Source organism: Scyliorhinus canicula, chromosome 5 (assembly GCF_902713615.1).
Source record: "Scyliorhinus canicula chromosome 5, sScyCan1.1, whole genome shotgun sequence".
NCBI lineage: Eukaryota > Metazoa > Chordata > Chondrichthyes > Carcharhiniformes > Scyliorhinidae > Scyliorhinus > Scyliorhinus canicula.
Genome location: NC_052150.1, coordinates 85,519,872 through 85,539,483, shown reverse-complemented (window position 1 = coordinate 85,539,483; position 19,612 = coordinate 85,519,872). Strand labels below are relative to the sequence as shown.

General features: G+C 43.0%; 1 protein-coding gene across 5 annotated transcripts in view; it reads right to left on the bottom strand.

Moving 5' to 3' along the window:
* The window catches only part of LOC119966101 (sodium bicarbonate cotransporter 3-like), a 182,520-nt gene that overhangs the window by 112,905 nt on the left and 50,003 nt on the right, over positions 1–19,612 (bottom strand). For all 5 annotated transcript variants that reach the window (XM_038797312.1, XM_038797313.1, XM_038797314.1 and 2 more), the window contains exons 4-5: positions 18,832–18,970; positions 5,371–5,531 (exon numbers count right to left, since the gene is read on the bottom strand). In XM_038797312.1, coding sequence (XP_038653240.1) covers positions 5,371–5,531; positions 18,832–18,970 — 300 coding nt within the window. The remainder of the gene's footprint in view (positions 1–5,370; positions 5,532–18,831; positions 18,971–19,612) is intronic.

Sequence of the window (19,612 nt, the reverse complement as noted above, 5' to 3'; positions counted from 1 at the left end):
GATTTCCAAAAGGCCTTTGATAAGGTGCCACACAGGAGGCTGCTGAGTAAGGTGAGGGCCCATGGTATTCGAGGTGAGCTACTGGCATGGGTTGAGGATTGGCTGTCTGACAGAAGGCAGAGAGTTGGGATAAAAGGTTCTTTTTCGGAATGGCAGCCAGTGACCAGCGGTGTCCCACAGGGTTCAGTGTTGGGGCCGCAGCTGTTCACCATATATATTAATGATCTGGATGAAGGGGCTGGGGGCATTCTAGCGAAGTTTGCCGATGATACGAAGTTAGGTGGTCAGGCAGGTAATGCTGAGGAAGTGGGGAGGCTGCAGAAGGATCTAGACAGTTTGGGAGAGTGGTGCAGGAAATGGCTGATGCAATTCAACGTGAGAAAATGTGAGGTCTTGCACTTTGGAAAAAAGAATCCAAGCATAGACTACTTTCTAAACGGTGAGAAAATTCATAATGCCAAAGTACAAAGGGATCTGGGAGTGCTAGTCGAGGATTCCCTAAAGGTAAACATGCAGGTTGAATCTGTGATTAAGAAAGCAAATGCAATGTTGTCATTTATCTCAAGAGGGTTGGAATATAAAAGCAGCGATGTGCTACTGAGCCTTTATAAGGCTCTGGTTAGGCCCCATTTGGAGTACTGTGTCCAGTTTTGGGCCCCACATCTCAGGAAGGACATACTGGCACTGGAGTGTGTCCAGCGGAGATTCACACGGATGGTCCCTGGAATGGCGGGTCTAACATATGATGAACGGCTGAGGATCCTGGGATTGTATTCATTGGAGTTTAGAAGGTTAAGGGGAGATCTAATAGAAACTTACAAGATAATACATGGCTTAGAAAGGGTGGACGCAAAGAAACTGTTTCCGTTAGGCGAGGAGACGAGGACCCGTGGGCACAGCCTTAGAATTAGAGGGGGTAAATTCAGAACAGAAATGCGGAGACATTTCTTCAGCCAGAGAGTGGTGGGCCTGTGGAATTCATTGCCGCGGAGTGCAGTGGAGGCCGGGACGCTAAATGGCTTCAGGCAGAGATAGATAAATTCTTGATGTCGCGAGGAATTAAGGGCTACGGGGAGAATGCTGGTAGGTGGAGTTGAAATGCCCATCAGCCATGGTTGAATGGCGGAGTGGACTCGATGGGCCGAATGGCCTTACTTCCACTCCTATGTCTTATGGTCTTATGGCTCGTCGCTGGAGAAAATGGGGGGAGGCAGTTTGTGACTCCAGCCATTCCAAAAGCCGAGACATAGAGGAAAAGTTTGAGAAGCAATGAAGGAGAAAAGGCCCTGCCTCCCATTCGGTTGCTGTTGGAGAAGACCAACGAGATTATAAAAGTGCATGGCGTTGCAATACAAGGCATGAAGGTGGCTCTTTTGAGGCACAGTGACCAGATAGTTTGCTGATGGTGCCTGCAAATTTTTCTTTGTTTTGTCTTGCTAGTGGGTTTGACGGTCATCTTGGGTGGGCCTGGTGACTGTACCTTCTATGCAAGTGTTGAATAATTCCTTTTGGTGGAAATGGCTGACTCCAGATCGAGGGGGTGTGGGAATCCCCCAATTCATTTGGTCACCTGGAATGTCAGGATGTTGAATGGCCCAGTGAAACGGTTGAGCATATTTTCTCACCGTAAAAGTTTGGACTGAAGTGGTATTTTTGCAGGAGACTCACTTGCAGATTAGAGACCAGAAAAGGTTGCGGAAGGGGTGGGAGGGTCAAGTTTTTCATTTGGCTTTGATGGTAGGGCCCAGGGTGCAGCAATTGCAATCAATAAAAGGATTCAATTTTCTGCTGCTAAGATCTTGCCAGACCCGAATGGGTAATCTGCGATTGCAATTTCAGACCATGCCCCACATTTTGTGGATTTGGTACTAGAGTCCGGTCCCTTCCAATGCCATAGAGATTGAATACGGTGTCATTAGCGGACAAAAGATTTGCAAATGCATGTCCACCGCTACTAGGAAATACATTAAATTAAATAAGAGTGAGTATATCTCACCTTCTATGTTGTGGAAAGCCCTTTAAGTGGTCATCAGAGTGGAAATAATTTCCTACAAAGCACATTTGGAAAGGACTGCGGAGGTGGAGTGGTAGAGGCCGGTGGACTCCATCCTTGAGGTGGACCATCAGTACTCACTTGCCCCACCCCCAAAGATGTTTGCAAGCAGGAAAAATCTGCAGGCACTATTTGAATTACTATCAGCAGGTAGGGCAGTGAGCCAGCTGCGACGTTGAGGGGGTATAATATGTACACGGGTATAAGGTAAGTAGCCTGTTAGCTCATCAGCTGAGGCAGCAGGCAGCTTCCCAGGAGATTGCGCAGATAAGAGACTCGAGTGGCAGTGAGGTTACTGCCCAACTCAAGGTCAATGTGGCTTTTGAAGGATTTTATTGGGATCTGTATAGATCGGAGCCCTGGGTGGAGAGTTTGGCCATGATGGAGTTTTTAAACCTGGGCAGGGTTCAGATTATTAAAATGAATGTCCTCCCGAGGTTTCTATTTTTTTTTCAGTGTCTCTCCATTTTCCTCCCCAAGTGCTTCTTTGTCAGAGTTAACATATTAGTGTCCTCTTTCATTCGGGTGGTTAAGGTCCCATGGATCTATAGGACGATCTTCCAGAGAGATAGACAGTCAGGTGGTCTAGCTTTACACAATTTCTTGTTTTATCATTGGGCAGCCAATACTGAAAACGTATTGGGGTGGCTTAGTGATCAGAGTTCCGTGTGGGGCAAATGGAGGCAGGTTCTTGTTGGGGTTCTAGCCGGGGTGCTTTAGTAACTGCCTTGCTGCCGTTCTCTCCTGCAAGATTTTCTTAGAATCCGGTAGTGATTTCAACTCTAAGAATCTGAAAGCAATTCAGACAGGATTTCAAATTTAGCTCCATGTCTTTGTTGGTCCCTATCTGCAATAATCACTTATTTTTGCCTTAATGGTTTAGGCTTGATGTTTAGGCCATTGGGGGAGAAGGATTTGGAGACTTGTTTGTGGAGGGAAGGTTGCCAGCTTTGAGGAGCAGTCGGAAACAATTAACTTCCTTAGTTCCAATGTTTAGATATTTTCAGATTCACGATTTTTGGAGTAAGGCATTTCCTTATTTTCTTTGTCAGCACCAGCCTCTCTGTTTGAAGGGAATGTTATCTTTGGCTGGGTCTGGCAAGGGGAGAGTTTTCTGTATTTATGGACAGATCTTATCAGTCAGTGGAGTCAGCTCCATTGAATGAGGTAAAGGTGAAATGGGAGAGTGAATTGGGTCCTATTCTGGGTGAGATGATGTGGAATGAGGCTTTTTGCCAGGTTAACTCTGTATCCTCTTGTGCTCAACTTAGTTTGATCCAATTCAAGGTGATGCACAGGGCTTATCTGACCAAGGTGGAAAATTAGGGGTTTTTTCTGGGGTGAAGGACAGGTGTGAGTGGTATTCTTAGAGGCCAGCTAACCACACTCATGCTCTGGTCTTATTCCAAGTCAGAAAGCTTTTGGGTCTCTTTCTTCAGCACCATGTCAGAGATACTTAATGTCGAACCTAACCATGTCCGCTAGTGGCCATTTTTGGGGTGTCAGACCTGCTGGCGCTGCAGATGGAGGTGACACGGATCTCTTCACTTCTGCCTCGTTAATAGCCCAGAGGAGAGTTCTGCTTGGGTGAAGGTCTCCTACTCAGTCCAGTGCTTCAGCCTGGCTGGGTGATCTCATGTCATTCCTATATTTGGAGGTCACGTACACCATTAGGGGGTCGTTAGAAGGGTTCTATCTAAGATGGTGGCCATTCATTTCCTTTTTTAAAGAGTTAGTCACCGTCAGTTGTTACAGGGGTTTTGTTTAATATTGGGGGAGCTTACTTTAGTTGTGTTCTTGATTGTTGATGTGTTCTTCCTGCATTGTAACTTGAAGCAGCTGTTTTATATTATTCGGTTTATAATGAAAAGGTTTTCAATAAAAATGTTTTTTTTTATTCCAAAAATTAAATATTCATCAAAGCAAATATTCGACCATCAAGAAGAGACATTCAGTTCGGTATTGGCGGTGCAACATTTTGACACTATATTGCCAACGGGTCATCCGAGACAATTGATTATACAGACCATAATCCATTGAAGTTTTTGGAGAAGTTTCAAAATCAAAATGCAAGACTATTGAGATGCAGTTCATTGTGACAACTATTTGACTTGAAAATTGTACATGTAGCAGGAAGAGAAAACGTGATTGCAGATGGGGTCACGACTTTGTGATAGAAGAAAGGTGGAACGTTCAAAGTTGAAAAAGATGGAAATGGATGATGCTAATTGTTTAAATTTGCATGTCTAAATATAAAGATATGTATCTTATAGTGTACTAGTAATGTTTAAAGTTCAAAAGGCTTTGAGAAAATGAAGCCATATTGCTGGTTCTTTTATTAATATAAAAAGTGTGGTGAATGTAGGACATTTTTATAAATATTGTGTTGCATATCTGTTGCAGTAATGTTATTAAAAGAACTTGGGTTAAGGTATCCAGATAATATGTCTGCTAAAGCTATGATTAAGGAGTTAACAGTGAGGCAGGCTGTGATGTTACTTGGGTCTGTTTTTGGTTTCGTTATGAGCCCTGCCCCGTGGCTTTTGTTTTTAAGTTTCATTTTTAGAGCTTTGCTCTAGTTTCTCAGACTGACTTCTGAAAGCTTCTCTCCCAAGGACTTTGCAAAGAAATCTGTAAGTCACTGAGTGATAACTTTATTAAAAAGTGGCATTTGACCGGTGTATGGATTTTGTTTAATTGAAAGTTTAAAAGTAGGTGCGGAAGTAACCTTTCTTTATTTTATTAACTGTCAATGAAAAGCTTGGATGTTAATGGAATTAATTCTGTGTTAACCATAAAGTTTGCTCACAGGTTACAAATTGAAAAATTGTTGGGGTGTCTTCCGGTTTCCTATTATAAATTGGGTCTTGTCCGGATATCATAATATTTGTAATTGTTGAAATCCTGATAAAGAGAATTATTTGATTGAGAATGGACATAAATGAGAACATAAAATAATCCTAATGCTTTTAAGATAACTATGTTTTGACATCACAAACAATGATCACAATTTAATCTGAAAGTTCCTAATTGATTAAACACAAGCAGCTTCTTCAATACATTGTAAAATGCATCAATAATAAAGTAGTCTGACCTTCCTTTATGAGAATGGTTTCAATCATACCGGCCTTGCTGGGTAGCCCTGGTATATTCAATTCAAAGTTTTCACAAAATAATACAAGATATCATCTTATCATGAATACAATATTCATAATAAGAAAACCAAATTTTAGGTTACCAGTAGTTTTCGAAAGAATTATGCTATATCTATAAAAGCAGCAACTGCGATCAAACAGCGTCTATGATTACGTACAAACCTGCTATTTCCTCTGTGGTGTTAGCTCTCATATCCAGCATGACTGTTCCATTCAGTATGCAGCTTCTCAACTCAAACAAACTATGTAAAGAGAGGGTAGCCACATACGGTTTGCTCCATCGCTCCCCCCCATCTTCCACATCCTCCTCAAACTTCAGCCATCTGAAATGAGAAGCAGATCAAATGGTTAGTATCAACTATTTTGATGTCCAACACCAGATCCATTCGCGTATTGCCCTCTGTAATTGTCTCTCCGGCACCCAAATGTATATGCACCTCCCCAGTTTCCCCCCCCCCCCCCCCCCCCCCCCCCCTTCCCCCAGAACTACTGGATGGTTTGAATACTTACTCTAAAGACTAAGTGATAATTAAAACATTTTATAATTCAAATCTTAATGAATTAGATCAGCTGGAGTCAATCTTAGACGGTATAATAGATAAATTTCAATGAGCAATGGAGGAGCCTCAATCCTTGCACTTGTCCAACAGTTTTGATGTTCATACAGCCTGTGTGGATGAGAAGGGCCTGCAGAGAGAATCAGAAAATTGGCCACAGCCCTGCTGTACTAGGGGTCATTCAATTGGAAGGAGGGGTGGAGTAAAAGGGAATGCAGTTTTAGGAGGGGGTTAAATGCATCAGCTTATGGCTGGAGAGGTGCGTGGAGTTGGAGGGAAAGGATCCATTTGGCTTGGTCAATATGTTATTACATAGCAAAACCTCTTTCTTAGTCCTATCCAGAGGACTATGAACAATTAGGAGCTAAATTAAAAGGCAGAACCACAAAGGTTAAAAAAATCTCTGCATTGCTATCTGTGCCACAAGCAAATAGGCATAGAGTAACTAAGATCAGAGATTTGAATGTATAACTCAAAGGTTGGAGTAGGAGAAATTAGTTTTGATTCACGGGGTACTGGCACCTGCACTGGGGAAAAGAGGGAGCCGTACCATTAAAGTGAGGTTCACTCATGCACTGGAACCATTGCACTGGCAAATCATACAACTAGGCCTGTACAGAAGGTCCTAAGCAATACTGGGTGGCGGTGAAGGGAAATCTGCATATTATAGAAAGAACAAAGCTGTAGTGTAAGGTCGCAATAGTGTTAATGATGTCCAGAAGACATGGAGCATACAAATATAAATGAGTTCACCAGAAATAGGTCATTGTAAGGGAAAATGGTAAAGATCCAAAATTAAAAACTCTATCCGAATGCTCATCGAATTTGTAACCAGATGGAGGAATTGATTGCAGACATAAATGAATATAATCTGATAGCCATTGTCACACGATGACCAAGATTGGGATCTGAATATTCAAGGACAATTGACATTTCGGAATGACAGGGAGAAAGGAAAAGGAGATAGTGAAACACCGCTGACAAAAGATGAGATCAAGATAATAGTGAGAAATGAACTTGGTTCAGAAGATCAAGGTGTGGAATCAGTTTGGGTGGAGATAACAAATAGTAAGGGAAGTTACTGATAAAAGTAGCTTATGACGCCCAACCATAGCTACATTGTACATAGAACATACAGTGCAGAAGGAGGCCATTCTGCCCATCGAGTCTGCACCAACCCACATTAAGCCCGCACTTCCACCCTATCCCCATAACCCAATAACCCCTCCTAACCTTTTTGGACACTAAGAGCAATTTAGCAAGGCCAATCCACCTAACCTGCACACCTTTGGACTGTGGGAGGAAACCGGAGCACTCGGAGGAAACCCACGCAGACACGGGGAGAATGTGCAAACTCCGCACAGACAGTGACCCAATCGAACCTGGGATCCTGGCGCTGTGAAGCCACAGTGCTAACCACTTGTGCTACTGTGCTGCCCACATGAGCTCGAGTACATAGAGCATCTTCAGGATAGTTTCTTGGAACAATGCTTTCCAGAACCAAGCAGGGAGAAACTAATTAGTTCTGCACAATATTAATTAATTAAAGACCTCATTGTCAAAGATCCTCTAGGCAAGGGAAATTATAACATGCTAAATTTCACATTCAGTTTGTGGACGAGAATTGTAGGTCTAAAACAGTGGCTTAAACTATACTTAAAAAGGGTATTAAGACAGCTGGCTAAAGTGGACAGGGAAAATAGTATAAAATGTAATATGGTAGAGAAACAGTGGCAGACATTCAAGTAGATATTTTATAACTCTCCAGAAATATATATTCCATTGAGAAAGAAAGACTCATTGAGAAGTATGTATTATTCACTAAGTTAGGGGTAGAAGCAAATTGAAAAAAGGCGTACAACTCTTTGAAGATTAGTGGTAGGCCTGTGGAGTGGAACATATTTTTAAACCAGCAAAGCTCGACTAAAAAAAGTAATACAAAACGAGGGAGGAACTGGAATATGAGAAAAAACTAGCAAGACTTTTTTTTAATGCTTCTGCAATTTGATTGATACAAAGGAAAAACGTAGCTTAAAATAAGCATTGGCTCCTGCAGGGATGTCCACAAGTACTTTGTATCGATCTTAACAGGAGGAGGCACAAATAAAATATCAAGAATAACTAAGAGGCAAAAGGGAGGGAGAAACTTAAATCACGATCACTGGAGAATATAGTCAATCCCTTGATCCAAGGCATTAATATGGATCATAAATAGTTGGAGGCCACAGGGCTGATCCCTGCGACACTCCATTACATTTTGGGCCCTAGTACAATTACTGGCACCACCATTAGGGTTTGGATAAAAAGATGGATATCAATTATGTCAGGCTGCCAAGAGATGTTTTTTGTCCATCTGAAATCTGTTATTGCTTAGACTCTCCCAAGGATTGAGATGTGTTGTGAGGCTTTTCAGACTGCCAATATTTTTGCCTGTCTATGGCACTCTCCCTCGAGTCCCTTATTTCCAATTAAATTCCATTTCCTTGGAATTTTCCACTCTGTATACTATCCCCAGTGGTTCACATTTGCAGCTGTACAAATGAGTCAACCTTGAAAACATTACATTAAACTTCCTAATAAATATTTCCGTTTAAACTAATAAAGGAACAAAAATCTAGACTCAATAGGTTAATTATTCAGTCTATCCCCAACTAAGATAATATACAGTTTTTGTTTTTCTTTTAAGAACAAGAGGTTTTAAACTATGCTTTATAGAACAGTTATATCTGCCACAAGGTTTTTGCAATATTTTTATGTCAGAAATCCATGATGTAATTAGTAACAATCGCAGGAATAGATAGCCAGAACTTAAGGTTATTCCTGAAATAACTCTACAAGTAGTTTCTTTTCAAGTCTGCAACAATTTTGTTGCTCATCACAAATTCTGATGTACATAAATTGTTAAACATTTAATTCTACCAGGGTTAAAATCTACTTTGAAATATTGCATCCCACTCTCGATGCACACCACATGAAAAAATGAAAAAAATGAAATGAAATGAATAATCAATAATAGAGTACAGCTGCCCTAATGATAAATTTTAAATCATATTTTTCCAAAAATTATAATTTCTGATGTGATAACAGTTTGACATTTCCTGGTTATATTAAGCACTGGTAAAGAAACGGGTTTAGATTGACGGGTGGTGCTGAAGGCATGTGCTTATACATCTACGGTTTAATACTTGCCACAAATGGACAGCAGCTACTGCTGCTGAAATTACACAGATCAAAATATATTCATCGTGCACAAATAAAACTTCAGAGCATAAAGAGGCCATTTGGTCCAACTGTTCTGTGCCAATGTTTAAGCTCCACACAAGCCTTCTTCCAGTCCTCCACATTGCCTTCTATCCATATACTGCTTCATTTTTCCTGATGTGCTTATCTGTTAACTTTCTCTTAAATGTATTATCCTATGCATTTATGAATGCTCACAAATATTATCTTTCATTTATTTTCGATGAAAACAATCTTATAGAATTTACAGTGCAGAAGGAGGCCATTCGGCCCATCAAGTCTGCACCGGCTCTTGGAAAGAGCACCCTACCCAAGTCAACACCTCCACCCTATCCCCATAACCCAGTAACCCCACCCAACATTAAGGGCAATTTTGGACACTAAGGGCAATTTTGGACACTAAGGGTAATTTTATCATGGCCAACCCACCTAACCTGCACATCTTTGAACTGTGGGAGGAAACCGGAGCACCCGGAGGAAACCCACGCACACACGGGGAGGATGTGCAGACTCCGCACAGACAGTGACCCAAGCCGGAATTGAACCTGGGACCCTGGAGCTGTGAAGCAATTGTTCTATCCACAATGCTACCGTGCTGCCCTCAAGCCACTTAGAGACGCAATGAGACAAAAATTGACACCAAGACCAAAGCAACGGATATTTAGAAGGGTTGCCCAAAAATAGACAAAGAGGTTGTATTAAGGGGGCTCTTACAGGAGACAACAGGGGAATTCAGGGAATGAATTCCAGAGCATGGGGCCTAGAGAAAAGCCACGGCAGACAGCCAACAGTAGGGTGAAGAGAGGGAGAAAGAGTCATCGAATACAAAATGTTAAGAGTCAAAAGGAAAAGAGTGACCAGGGTGGGGTGTTTGAGGTTGGAGGAGATTCGATAGATAGGGACAGGTAAAAGAGTGAAATGACAACACAAGGATAAGTTGGAGGCATTGGGGTCTGAGAGTCGACGTAGACCCACAAGAATAGAGAATGATGGATGAGTGGGACCTGACATAGGATGCTGTAGAGTTATGGACATTGAAGTTTTGGATGAACTGACAATTTATCGAAGGTGGGGAATAGGTCGACATCTATGAGAACACTGAAACAGTCAAATCTAGAAATGATAAAAGGATACACATTTCACCAGCAAATGGGCAGTGGCAGTGCAAGTACCAGTGATACTACAGTTAGAAATAGAGGCAATATTATGGAGAGTATGGAGGTTGGAATTGGAAATTCAACTCTTGGTGAATAGGAAAACAAGATTGTGAACGGTCTTGTCTAATCAATGATAATGGCCAGGAAGGAAGAATCATCAATGAAAAGGGAATTCAATTGGTAGAGGAGGAAGTTGATGGTTTCAGGCTTTCCAATATTTAATTGTGGCTCTTCAAAATATGAATATCGGACAAACATTTGAAGGCTGGAGGTTTGAAAGAGGTGGAGAGCTAGATCCAGGTGTCACCAGAATACATGTTAAAGCTGACCCCATACAGGGATGTTATCACAAGATAGAAAATTAATGAGGGAATGGAAATATAAATCCTTGGGAGTTTTAGGCATAATGATGAAAGAGTGGGAAGAAAATCCATTTCTGAAAATATTCTGGTTATAATTGGAACAAATGATAGGATGGTTGATCACATAGAAAGGCTAAAAAGGAGAAGATATAATACATCATGGTGTCCAACACAGGGTGCAATTTGTGGCTATGGTTCAGGCCGTTTCAGTGCCATGGTGCGGTATTAGAAAAATTTGGATTTGGGCCTGGCTTTGTAGCGTGTCTACAATTTTTGTATATGGCTCCATTTGCACTGTTTGCATAAACAAAGTGATCTGAGTGCACGATTAGGGCTCCATCAGAACCCATTGCATTCAGAGTGTTCATTTTCAAGAAGGCCTATCTGACTTGGGAGGCAGTGATGATATGGGGGTATGGGGGTGTCCAAGGCTGCAGGGGCAGTTGAAAATGGTTTGTTGGTTTCCTGCTCAAAACGAGCATAGAATGCTTCAGGTTCATCGGGGAGGGGTGCGCTGCTGCTGGAGATTCTACTCAGCTTTGTTTTGTGGCCCGCTCTGTTTTTCTGTCTTTCAACAACCAACGAGAGTCTGTGTCGTTGGTCTGCGACTCTCGCTTAGTCTGGTATTGTCTCTTGGCAGACCTGACCTTCAGTAGGATGTGAATCTCCCGGTCAATTTCCCAGTTGGAAAACGCACGTACTACCTTTGGTACGCAATCCTCTCCACACTTGTTGATGAATATGGACCAGTCCATTGACTCCAAGCAGTCACAGAGGGGCTCTTCTGTTGCCTCCTACCAGCATTGTATGACCTTCTTAACCAGATTCTCCCACTGTAGTTTCTGCTTGTATGCCGGGAGACGGTCCGGCTTCATTCCTTTTTTGTGTTTTAGCGTGGCTTGTTAGGCTATTTCAGAGGGCATTTAAGAGTCAACCACATTGCTGTGGGTCTCGAGTCACACGTAGGTCAGACCAGGTAAGGATGGCAGATTTCCTTCCCTGAAGGACATTAGTGAAACAGATGGATATTTAACCAACAATCGATAATGATTTCATGATCATCGTTACACTTTTAATTCCAAGTATTTAATGGAGTTTAAGTTCCACCACCTGCCGTGGTGGGATTCGAACCCGGGTGCCCAGATCATTTTCCTGGATCTCGGGATTACTAGTCCAGCGACAATATCACTTAGCCACCCTAAAATCCAATGCCTTGTACAGTTGCAACAACAGTTCTTTACCCTTATACTCTATTCCTTTAGTTATAAAATGGCAACATTCCATTCACTTTCTTTATTACCTGCTGTACCTGCACGTTAGTTTTCTGCGACTCGTGCACGAGGACACCCAGATCGCTCTGCACCTGAGCACCCTGAAGTCTCTCCCCATTTAGATAATAAGTTGCCTTTCAATTTTTCTGACCAAAATGGATGACCTCACACTTATCCACATTAAACTCCATCTGCTACATTTTGGGCAACTCACCTGACCTATTTATATCTCTTTGTAAGGTTATTTCCTCATTGCAACTAACTGTCCCACCTATTTTCGTGCTGTAATAATTCACAGGAGGCAGGAGTCCCGTCACCACACCAATATTTATTGCCAATAACTAGATACAAGAGCAGCTCCAAACAGTGCTGCTAGCATTCCAGTCAACTTAAGACTCTTCACAAAGCCTACACAGGTGCTTAGATGGGCCCCCTCACTGAGCTATCATTGAGGGAGCTCATACTCCAATTGGCCAACCAATAATGCTAATTGGAGGTCATTACACCCCCCCCCCCCCAAAGGTCCGAGGAATTCCTGCCAGCTGGCATTCCTCTGAGCTTCTTCCTGCTCCTCATGTCTGGATCTGTCACCTCTGTGTCGTCCGCCGGGTCGTTCTCCGATGTGGGCGGGGTGTACCTTATAGGTGCCCGTCTTTTTCTTGACTACCTCCTTGGAAGTTGTTCTTCCTCCTCCTCGGGGAGAGGTGTCCCGGCGGCCTCGTCGAACGTGTCCATCTCCGACTCTGACGACTGGATGACGGGGTCTGGAGAAATTGCTCAGGGCTGGGGTGTGGGTATCCTTTCCGTCTGGGCTATCCCAGCTTGAGGCGGTCCTGTTTCGCCTGCCTCCAGGTGTGGTTCCGCTGTCCTTATTTGGTCTAGCTGTTTCTTCAGCACCTTACCTCCTATCGAAACTTCATAGGATATGGGGCCTGTTTGGGACTATACAGTGCCTTTGACCCACGTTGGTCCATTCCCATAATTCTTGACCCAAACCGGTGACCCCACCTGGAAATGTCTCTGCTGCCGACTATTATCATGCCCCCTGCGTTGGGCCTCCTGTTGTTTCTCCACTTTCCCTGTTAAATTTGGGAAAAGGAGACTCAGCCTCGTTCGCAGCCGCATTCCCATTAAGAGTTCAGCTGGCGGTATGCCCGTTGTGGAATGCGGTGTGGTCCTGTAATCAAACAGCCAGCGGGAGAGCTGTGTGTCCATTGATGCTGCTGGCTGCTTCTTGAGTCCCGCTTTTAGTGTCTGGACTGCTCTCTCTTCCAGGCCGTTGGACGCTGGATGGTAAGGGGCTGTCGTGATGTGGCGGACTCAGTTTTCTGTTAGGAATTTTCCAAAGTCCCCACTTGTGAATGCCGTTCCGTTGTCCGACACCAATACCTCCGGCAGTCCATGTGTTGCAAACGAGGCCCTGAGCTTTTCAATTGTCGATGCGGTGCTTGCCGTGTTTACCCGGTGGACGTCCAACCATTTGGAGTGGGCGTCCACTATCACCAAAATCATTGAGCCCATGAAAGGGCCGGCGTGGTCAATATGCAGGTGGGTCCACGGTCTGCCTGGCCATTCCCACGGGTGCAATGGCGCAGCTGGTGGCACTCTTTGCCCCTGTTGGCACTACTGGCACTGACGTACCAAGGCTGCTATGTCTGTGTCCAATCCTGGCCACCAAACGTAGCTTTGATCTAGCATCTTCATTTTAGACACCCCTGGGTGTCCGTGATGTAACTCGGTTAAGATTGCCCAACGGCCCTGAGCTGGGACTATTACCCGGGCTCCCCATAATAGGATACCGTCTTCAACGGTTATTTGGTCCCTTCTGCTCCAATGTGGGTGCATCTGGGGCTCCACTGGTCTTTCCAGTTCCCCTGTTAGCAGTAAATGCTTCATCTTGGCTAAAACTGGGTCTTTTTGCATCCACAACCAAATATGTTGTGCGTCTACTGGTAGGGTGTCCAAAACATTTAGAGTCATTACTGTCTCCTCTACTTTCGGTATTAGCGGCGGGGTGTCCGGGAGGGGAAGTCTGCTCAAAGCATCTGCATTTGCTACTTGCGTTCCCGGTCTGTGCTCCAGAACGTATCTATACGCCACCAGTAACAACGCCCAGCGTTGGATTGTATCTGATGCGATCGGGGGTATTGACTTGTCTTCTTTTAATAACCCTAATAACGGCTCATGGTCCGTCACTATGGTGAATTTCCGCCCGTACAGATACTGGTGAAACTTTTTTACTGCGAATATCACCGCCAGTCCTTCCTTCTCGATTTGGGCGTACTTCCTCTCAGCCATCGCCAAGGTCCTCGAAGCATAGGCTATTGGCCGGTCTTCCCCATTTCTTCCTCTATGGGCTAAGACGGCTCCTACCCCATAAGGGGATGCGTCACACGTGACCACCAACTCCTTCCTTGGGTCATGATGCTCTAGGACATTTTCGGATGACAGCTGTTCCTTAATGTCCCTAAATGCTCGGTTTTGGCGGGCGGACCATTTCCATTCTTGCCCCTTTTTTAGTAACTGGTGGAGGGGTTCTAGGATGGACGCCCTATTTTCAATAAATTTGCCATAATAGGTTATGAACCCTAGAAATGATCGTAGCTCCTGGACCGTGGTGGGAGCTGGGGCTTCTTTTATTGGCCTTACTCTGTCTTCCAATGGGTGGAAGCCCGACTCGTCTACTTTATATCCCAGGTACATCACTTGTGGGGCCAGAGAAACACATTTTTCTCTTTTAAGCCGTACGCCTTCCTTTGCAAAACGCCTGAGCACTTCCTCCAGGTTCCTTAAGTGTTCCCTGTTTGTCCTACCCGTGATTAAGACATCGTCCAAATAAATCGCCATCTGCGGTAGTCCCTGCAGAATATTTTCCATCGTACGCTGGAATATAGCGCAGGCTGATGACACTCCGAAAGGTATCCTAGTATAACGAAAAAGGCCCTTCATGGTGTTGATCGTAGCGAACTTCTGGGGGTCCTTGTCCAGTTTTAACTGCAGGTAGGCGTGGTTCATGTCCAGTTTCGTGAACAAAAGCCCACCTGCCAATTTGGCATATAGGTCGTCTATTTTTGGGATTGGGTATTTGTCCAGCAGTGCGTATTTGTTTACCGTCTGTTTGAAACCTCCACAGAGACGTATCGAGCCGTCTGGCTTCAAAATTGGCACCACCACCGCTGCTCATTCCGAGAACTGTACTGGCCTGATAATGCCGTCATGCCGTAACCTTTCTATTTCGACCTCTACTTTCTTCCTTAACACGAAAGGTACCGCCCCGGGCCTTACAAAATTTCGGAAGGGCTTCTGGGTCCACGTGCAAAGTTGCTTTGGCGCCTATGATTTTCGCCAAACCTTCTTGGAAGACCTCCGAGTATTTTTGGAGTACTCTACTCAACTGCCCGCTTCCACTCTGGAAAATTTTCATCCAATCTAATTTTAGGTCTTTCAGCGAGTTCCGTCCAATTAAGCTCAGTCCGGAGCCCTCTACTATCGTCAACGGTAATCTGAGCAATTGTTTCTCATATTCCACGGGTACATGAGTCGTGCCTAGAACTTCCAGGGGTTCCCCAGTGTAGGTTTTAAGTTTCGTCGATGTTTTTGTTAGGGTTAGTGGCTGGAGTCCACCTTTGATTTTTTAAAATGCTGCCACTCCCATTACTGATACGGCCGCACCCGTGTCTATTTCCATTATTGTCGGCTGACCGTTCATCCGTGGGGTAATCTTAATAGGTTCTGCTTTCTTCATCGCAATATTATATAATTGTTCCCCTTCGGAGGAGGATGGGGCGTCTAGGTTGTATACTTCCCTGCGTCACCACCTGCTATTCCTCTTTTGCCACCTCCTTCTAGGGTTTCTGTCGCTGTTACCCCACTCTGACCGGTGCCAAAAACAGTCCTTCTCTGTTGGGGGAGCCTCAGCCGGTATTTCGCTCTGTCTCCAGTTAGTCCTAGCAGACTTGGGGGCAGTTCTGGGGTTTTCCTTTGGCCCTCTATTCCTCAGGCTTTTCCTGAGAGCGGCTATCTGGTAGCTGGACCCATTGTGTAGTCCCTCCCACAGGTATCTACCTCCATTGGCGTGCCCTGTAGTTCCTGCGCCCCACTTGCTGCCTTTTCTAGGGACAGTGCGAGCTGTAAAGCCTGCCTGCAGTCTAGCTACGTTTCCCCCAACAGGCGCTTCTGTATTGTGAGGTTGTTTATGCCACACACTAACCGGTCCCGAAGCATTTCGTTTAGTGTCGGGCTGAACTCTCATTTTTTCGCCAGCCTTCTCAGGCGGGTCAAGAAATTCATGACTGACTCCCTGTCTTCCCGCTTCGCTGTGTAGAATCTGTACCTACGTAAAATGAGGGGTGGTTTTGGGTCGTAGTGCTCTTTCACCAATTCCGTTAATTCTTTGAAAGAATTCGTGTCCGGCGCATCGGGATAAGTTAGACTACGTATAATGGCGAAAGCTGAGGGTCCGCACGCCGACAGTAGGATAACCCGTCTCCTTTCGTCCGTAATTATATCATTGGCCCGGAAGAAGTAACACATTCTCTCCACATACTGGGACCAGTCCTCAATAGTCGGGTCGAATGCATCTAACCTCACAAAAAACGGCATTTTTGAAATAGCAAGGCTTATCCTCAAGAGTGCGGCAGCTGGTCTCCACAAAGTTCTTTGTTTACCTCGTCGCCACTGTAATAATTCACAGGAGGCAGGAGTCCCGTCACCACACCAATATTTATTGCCAATAACTAGATACAAGAGCAGCTCCAAAAAGTGCTGCTAGCATTCCAGTCAACTTAAGACTCTTCACAAAGCCTACACAAGTGCTTATATGGGCCCCCTCAATGAGCTATCATACTCCAATTGGCCAACCAATAATGCTAATTGGAGGTCGTTACACATGCCATCTGCAAATTTGGCTATTGAACCTTCTATCCCTATATCCAAGTCGTCAATATAGATTGTAAATAGTTGGGGCCCCCAAGGACCGAATCCTGTGGCACCCACTAGTTACACCTCGCTATCCAGAAAAAGACCCATTTATCCCAACTCTGTCTTCTGTCTGTCAGTCAGTCAGTCTTTTACCCAAGCTAATGAATTACTTCTAACCTCATGTGATCTAACCTAGTGTATTAACTTTCTGTGCGGCATTTTGTCAAATGCCTTCCTGAAATACAGATATACTACATCTATCTGCAGGATCCCCATTATCCACTTGGCTTGTTAAATCTTTGAAGAACTGTAACAAATTAGTCAACCATGATATATCGTTCATAAAACAATGCTGACTGACGGATTGAGCTTTGACTTTCCAAATGTCCTGATATTACTTCCTTAATAATGGATTCTAACAATTTTCCAACAACAGATGTTAAACTAATTGGTCTGTAATTTCCTACATTCTGCCTCCCTCCCTTTTTAAATAAGGGCATTAAATTATTATTTTTCCAATCCACTGGAACGTTTTCCATGTCCAGGGAATTTTGGAATATTATAACCAATGGATCCACTATCTCCGCTGCCACTTTTTTTAACACCCTAGAATGTAGGCCATCAGGCCCTGGGACGTGTCTGCCTTCAATCCCAATAGTTTAATTACTGTTTCCCTATTGTGCCCCACTGCAGAACCACTGTTGGAGGACCTAAAGATTACTCCCCAGGGACATTTTTCTTTTGCTATTTCTTATTTCTACTGAGACTGATTACACATCTTGATCTCCAGTGCTTATATCATTTTACATTACAGCACTGATCCCTTTCCTCACCAGCAAAGCTACATCATCTCCTTTTCCTTTCAGTCTATCTTTCCAAAATACCGAGTACCGTTGTATATTTATTCTCAGACCTGGGTCTCCTTGTAACCATGTTTGTCTCTATTTGCAGAGTTAACTCATTAATTTTGTTTGAAAGGCTTTGTGTATTTCGATACAACGCTTTTAAATTTGTTCTATTGTCAAATTTCCCTGCTCAAGACATTCACCCGTCCTGTCCCTCACCTTTATTTTCTGGTAACCATCCACCACATTGTTAACTGCACTGCTATCTAGTCCTTTAGTTTTAATTTTCTCAATTTCCCTGTAACTGAACCCTTCCCCCACCACTTAAAGCCCTATCTCTACTTATGTAGAGAAAAGTCAAAATTGTTTCAGGAAGACACATCTAGCTATACAAGACTGGAACAAAGTTTATCCAGGAGCAGCTTAGGTAAACCTGCTCTGAGCCAAAGTCCATAGCATTCCAGGGCATGGTTCACAGTTGATCAACAAGTCTCGTTCATTCCTGAAAAAATATGACTATCTTGAACAAGAAGCTGGGAATTTTCCCACTGAGCTCTAGATTCCCTGCAAACAAAAATAATGAGTAGAAAAGACTGTCTTTGGAGGGTAACAGGGAGTCTTTTAATTTCTGTCTTAATTAATAACTTTAAAATTTAACGGTAGTCCCTTTAAAATCAGAACTTGCTTTTAGTTCCTGCTGTTCTCCAGGGAGAAAAAGCAGTAAAACTGTGAAGTAAATCTATTCATCCAGGAAAGCAATATATATTTTGGATGGCAACTAAAAAAAAATGCTTTGGGGTCATCAAAATTACATATAAGCCAAAATGCTGAAGTTACTCAAGAAAATTTCTAGAATAAAACTAATTATATTCCCACGAAAGAAAAAATTCACAAACTTTTAAAATTACTTTCTAGGACTTCCAAATCATTGACTGCAACTTAAAATGCCGTTTTTCCAAAAAGAAAAGTTCATTTAAAAGATGAGCAGAATTAATAAAACTTCCAAATTCACAGAATTATAAAAATCAGGCTTGCCAATCACCAGGAGAAAATTATTAGTGGTAGATTTTTTTCTAAATGAGCATCTTTTCGTGACAGGTAAAAGTCATTCCTTTGTATACTATGTACGGTTATGAGAGATATTATTCTATACATTGAGGAACACATTCACTGTGAAACAGTAGTGTATAAGAATGTAAGAATCCTCCAAGGGTAACCAGGAATTGAAAAGAAATAAATTAAACCCCTGCTATTGCAACATTAGCACATACCGGGCTGTTTCTTTCCATTCAAAATCTTCTCCATCACGGAAGCAAAGTTCATCCAGTTCTGTAAATAGATCGTGAGGCATGTGCTCTTCATCATCATCCTCTATCCCCAGGATAAACTGGACACGTTGAGATGGGGTATCTGCATTTTTTTTAAAGATTAGGTTAAAAATCAGGTTCAACTACTACATTCATTCAACAAACTTGGGTGTTACAATTTTAAAACTGAACCAGCTCTTCTAAATTTTAATAGTGCACATCTAGTTAACATTTTGCTCCACAGATATAAACCTTCTTTAAAAAATTAGAACACAGATTGTCGCTCGACACTTGTAAGAATTCCGGTCACAGATATAAAATAGTTTTGGCAACTATGTTGTCACCATAAGGTTTTCAAAATATTCTAAATGCATACCCTGGATGTGGTTATAAACTAATTGATTTGTTTCCTATACAGGAGATGACTAAAATTTAATGGATATTAAAATACATATATTTTTTAAATGCATACTTTCAACATTACAAGTTGCCTTGAATCATAAAGAATTTAATAATGGAAGGTCAACAAAAACTGCAACATAGGTTCTTTGACCTCTTGTATTTTATTAACCAGCCATCAGAAACTGTGACTCTATTTACATCTCTACAGGTGGTCATGTGTAACTGCAAGTGAACCAAATCATACTACATATTAAAGACAAGAGACCACAAAAAGTACTGGACAAACAGGTCATTTTACACTTCATTCATGCATTGTGCTAATTTAAAAGGCAACTTCAAATCT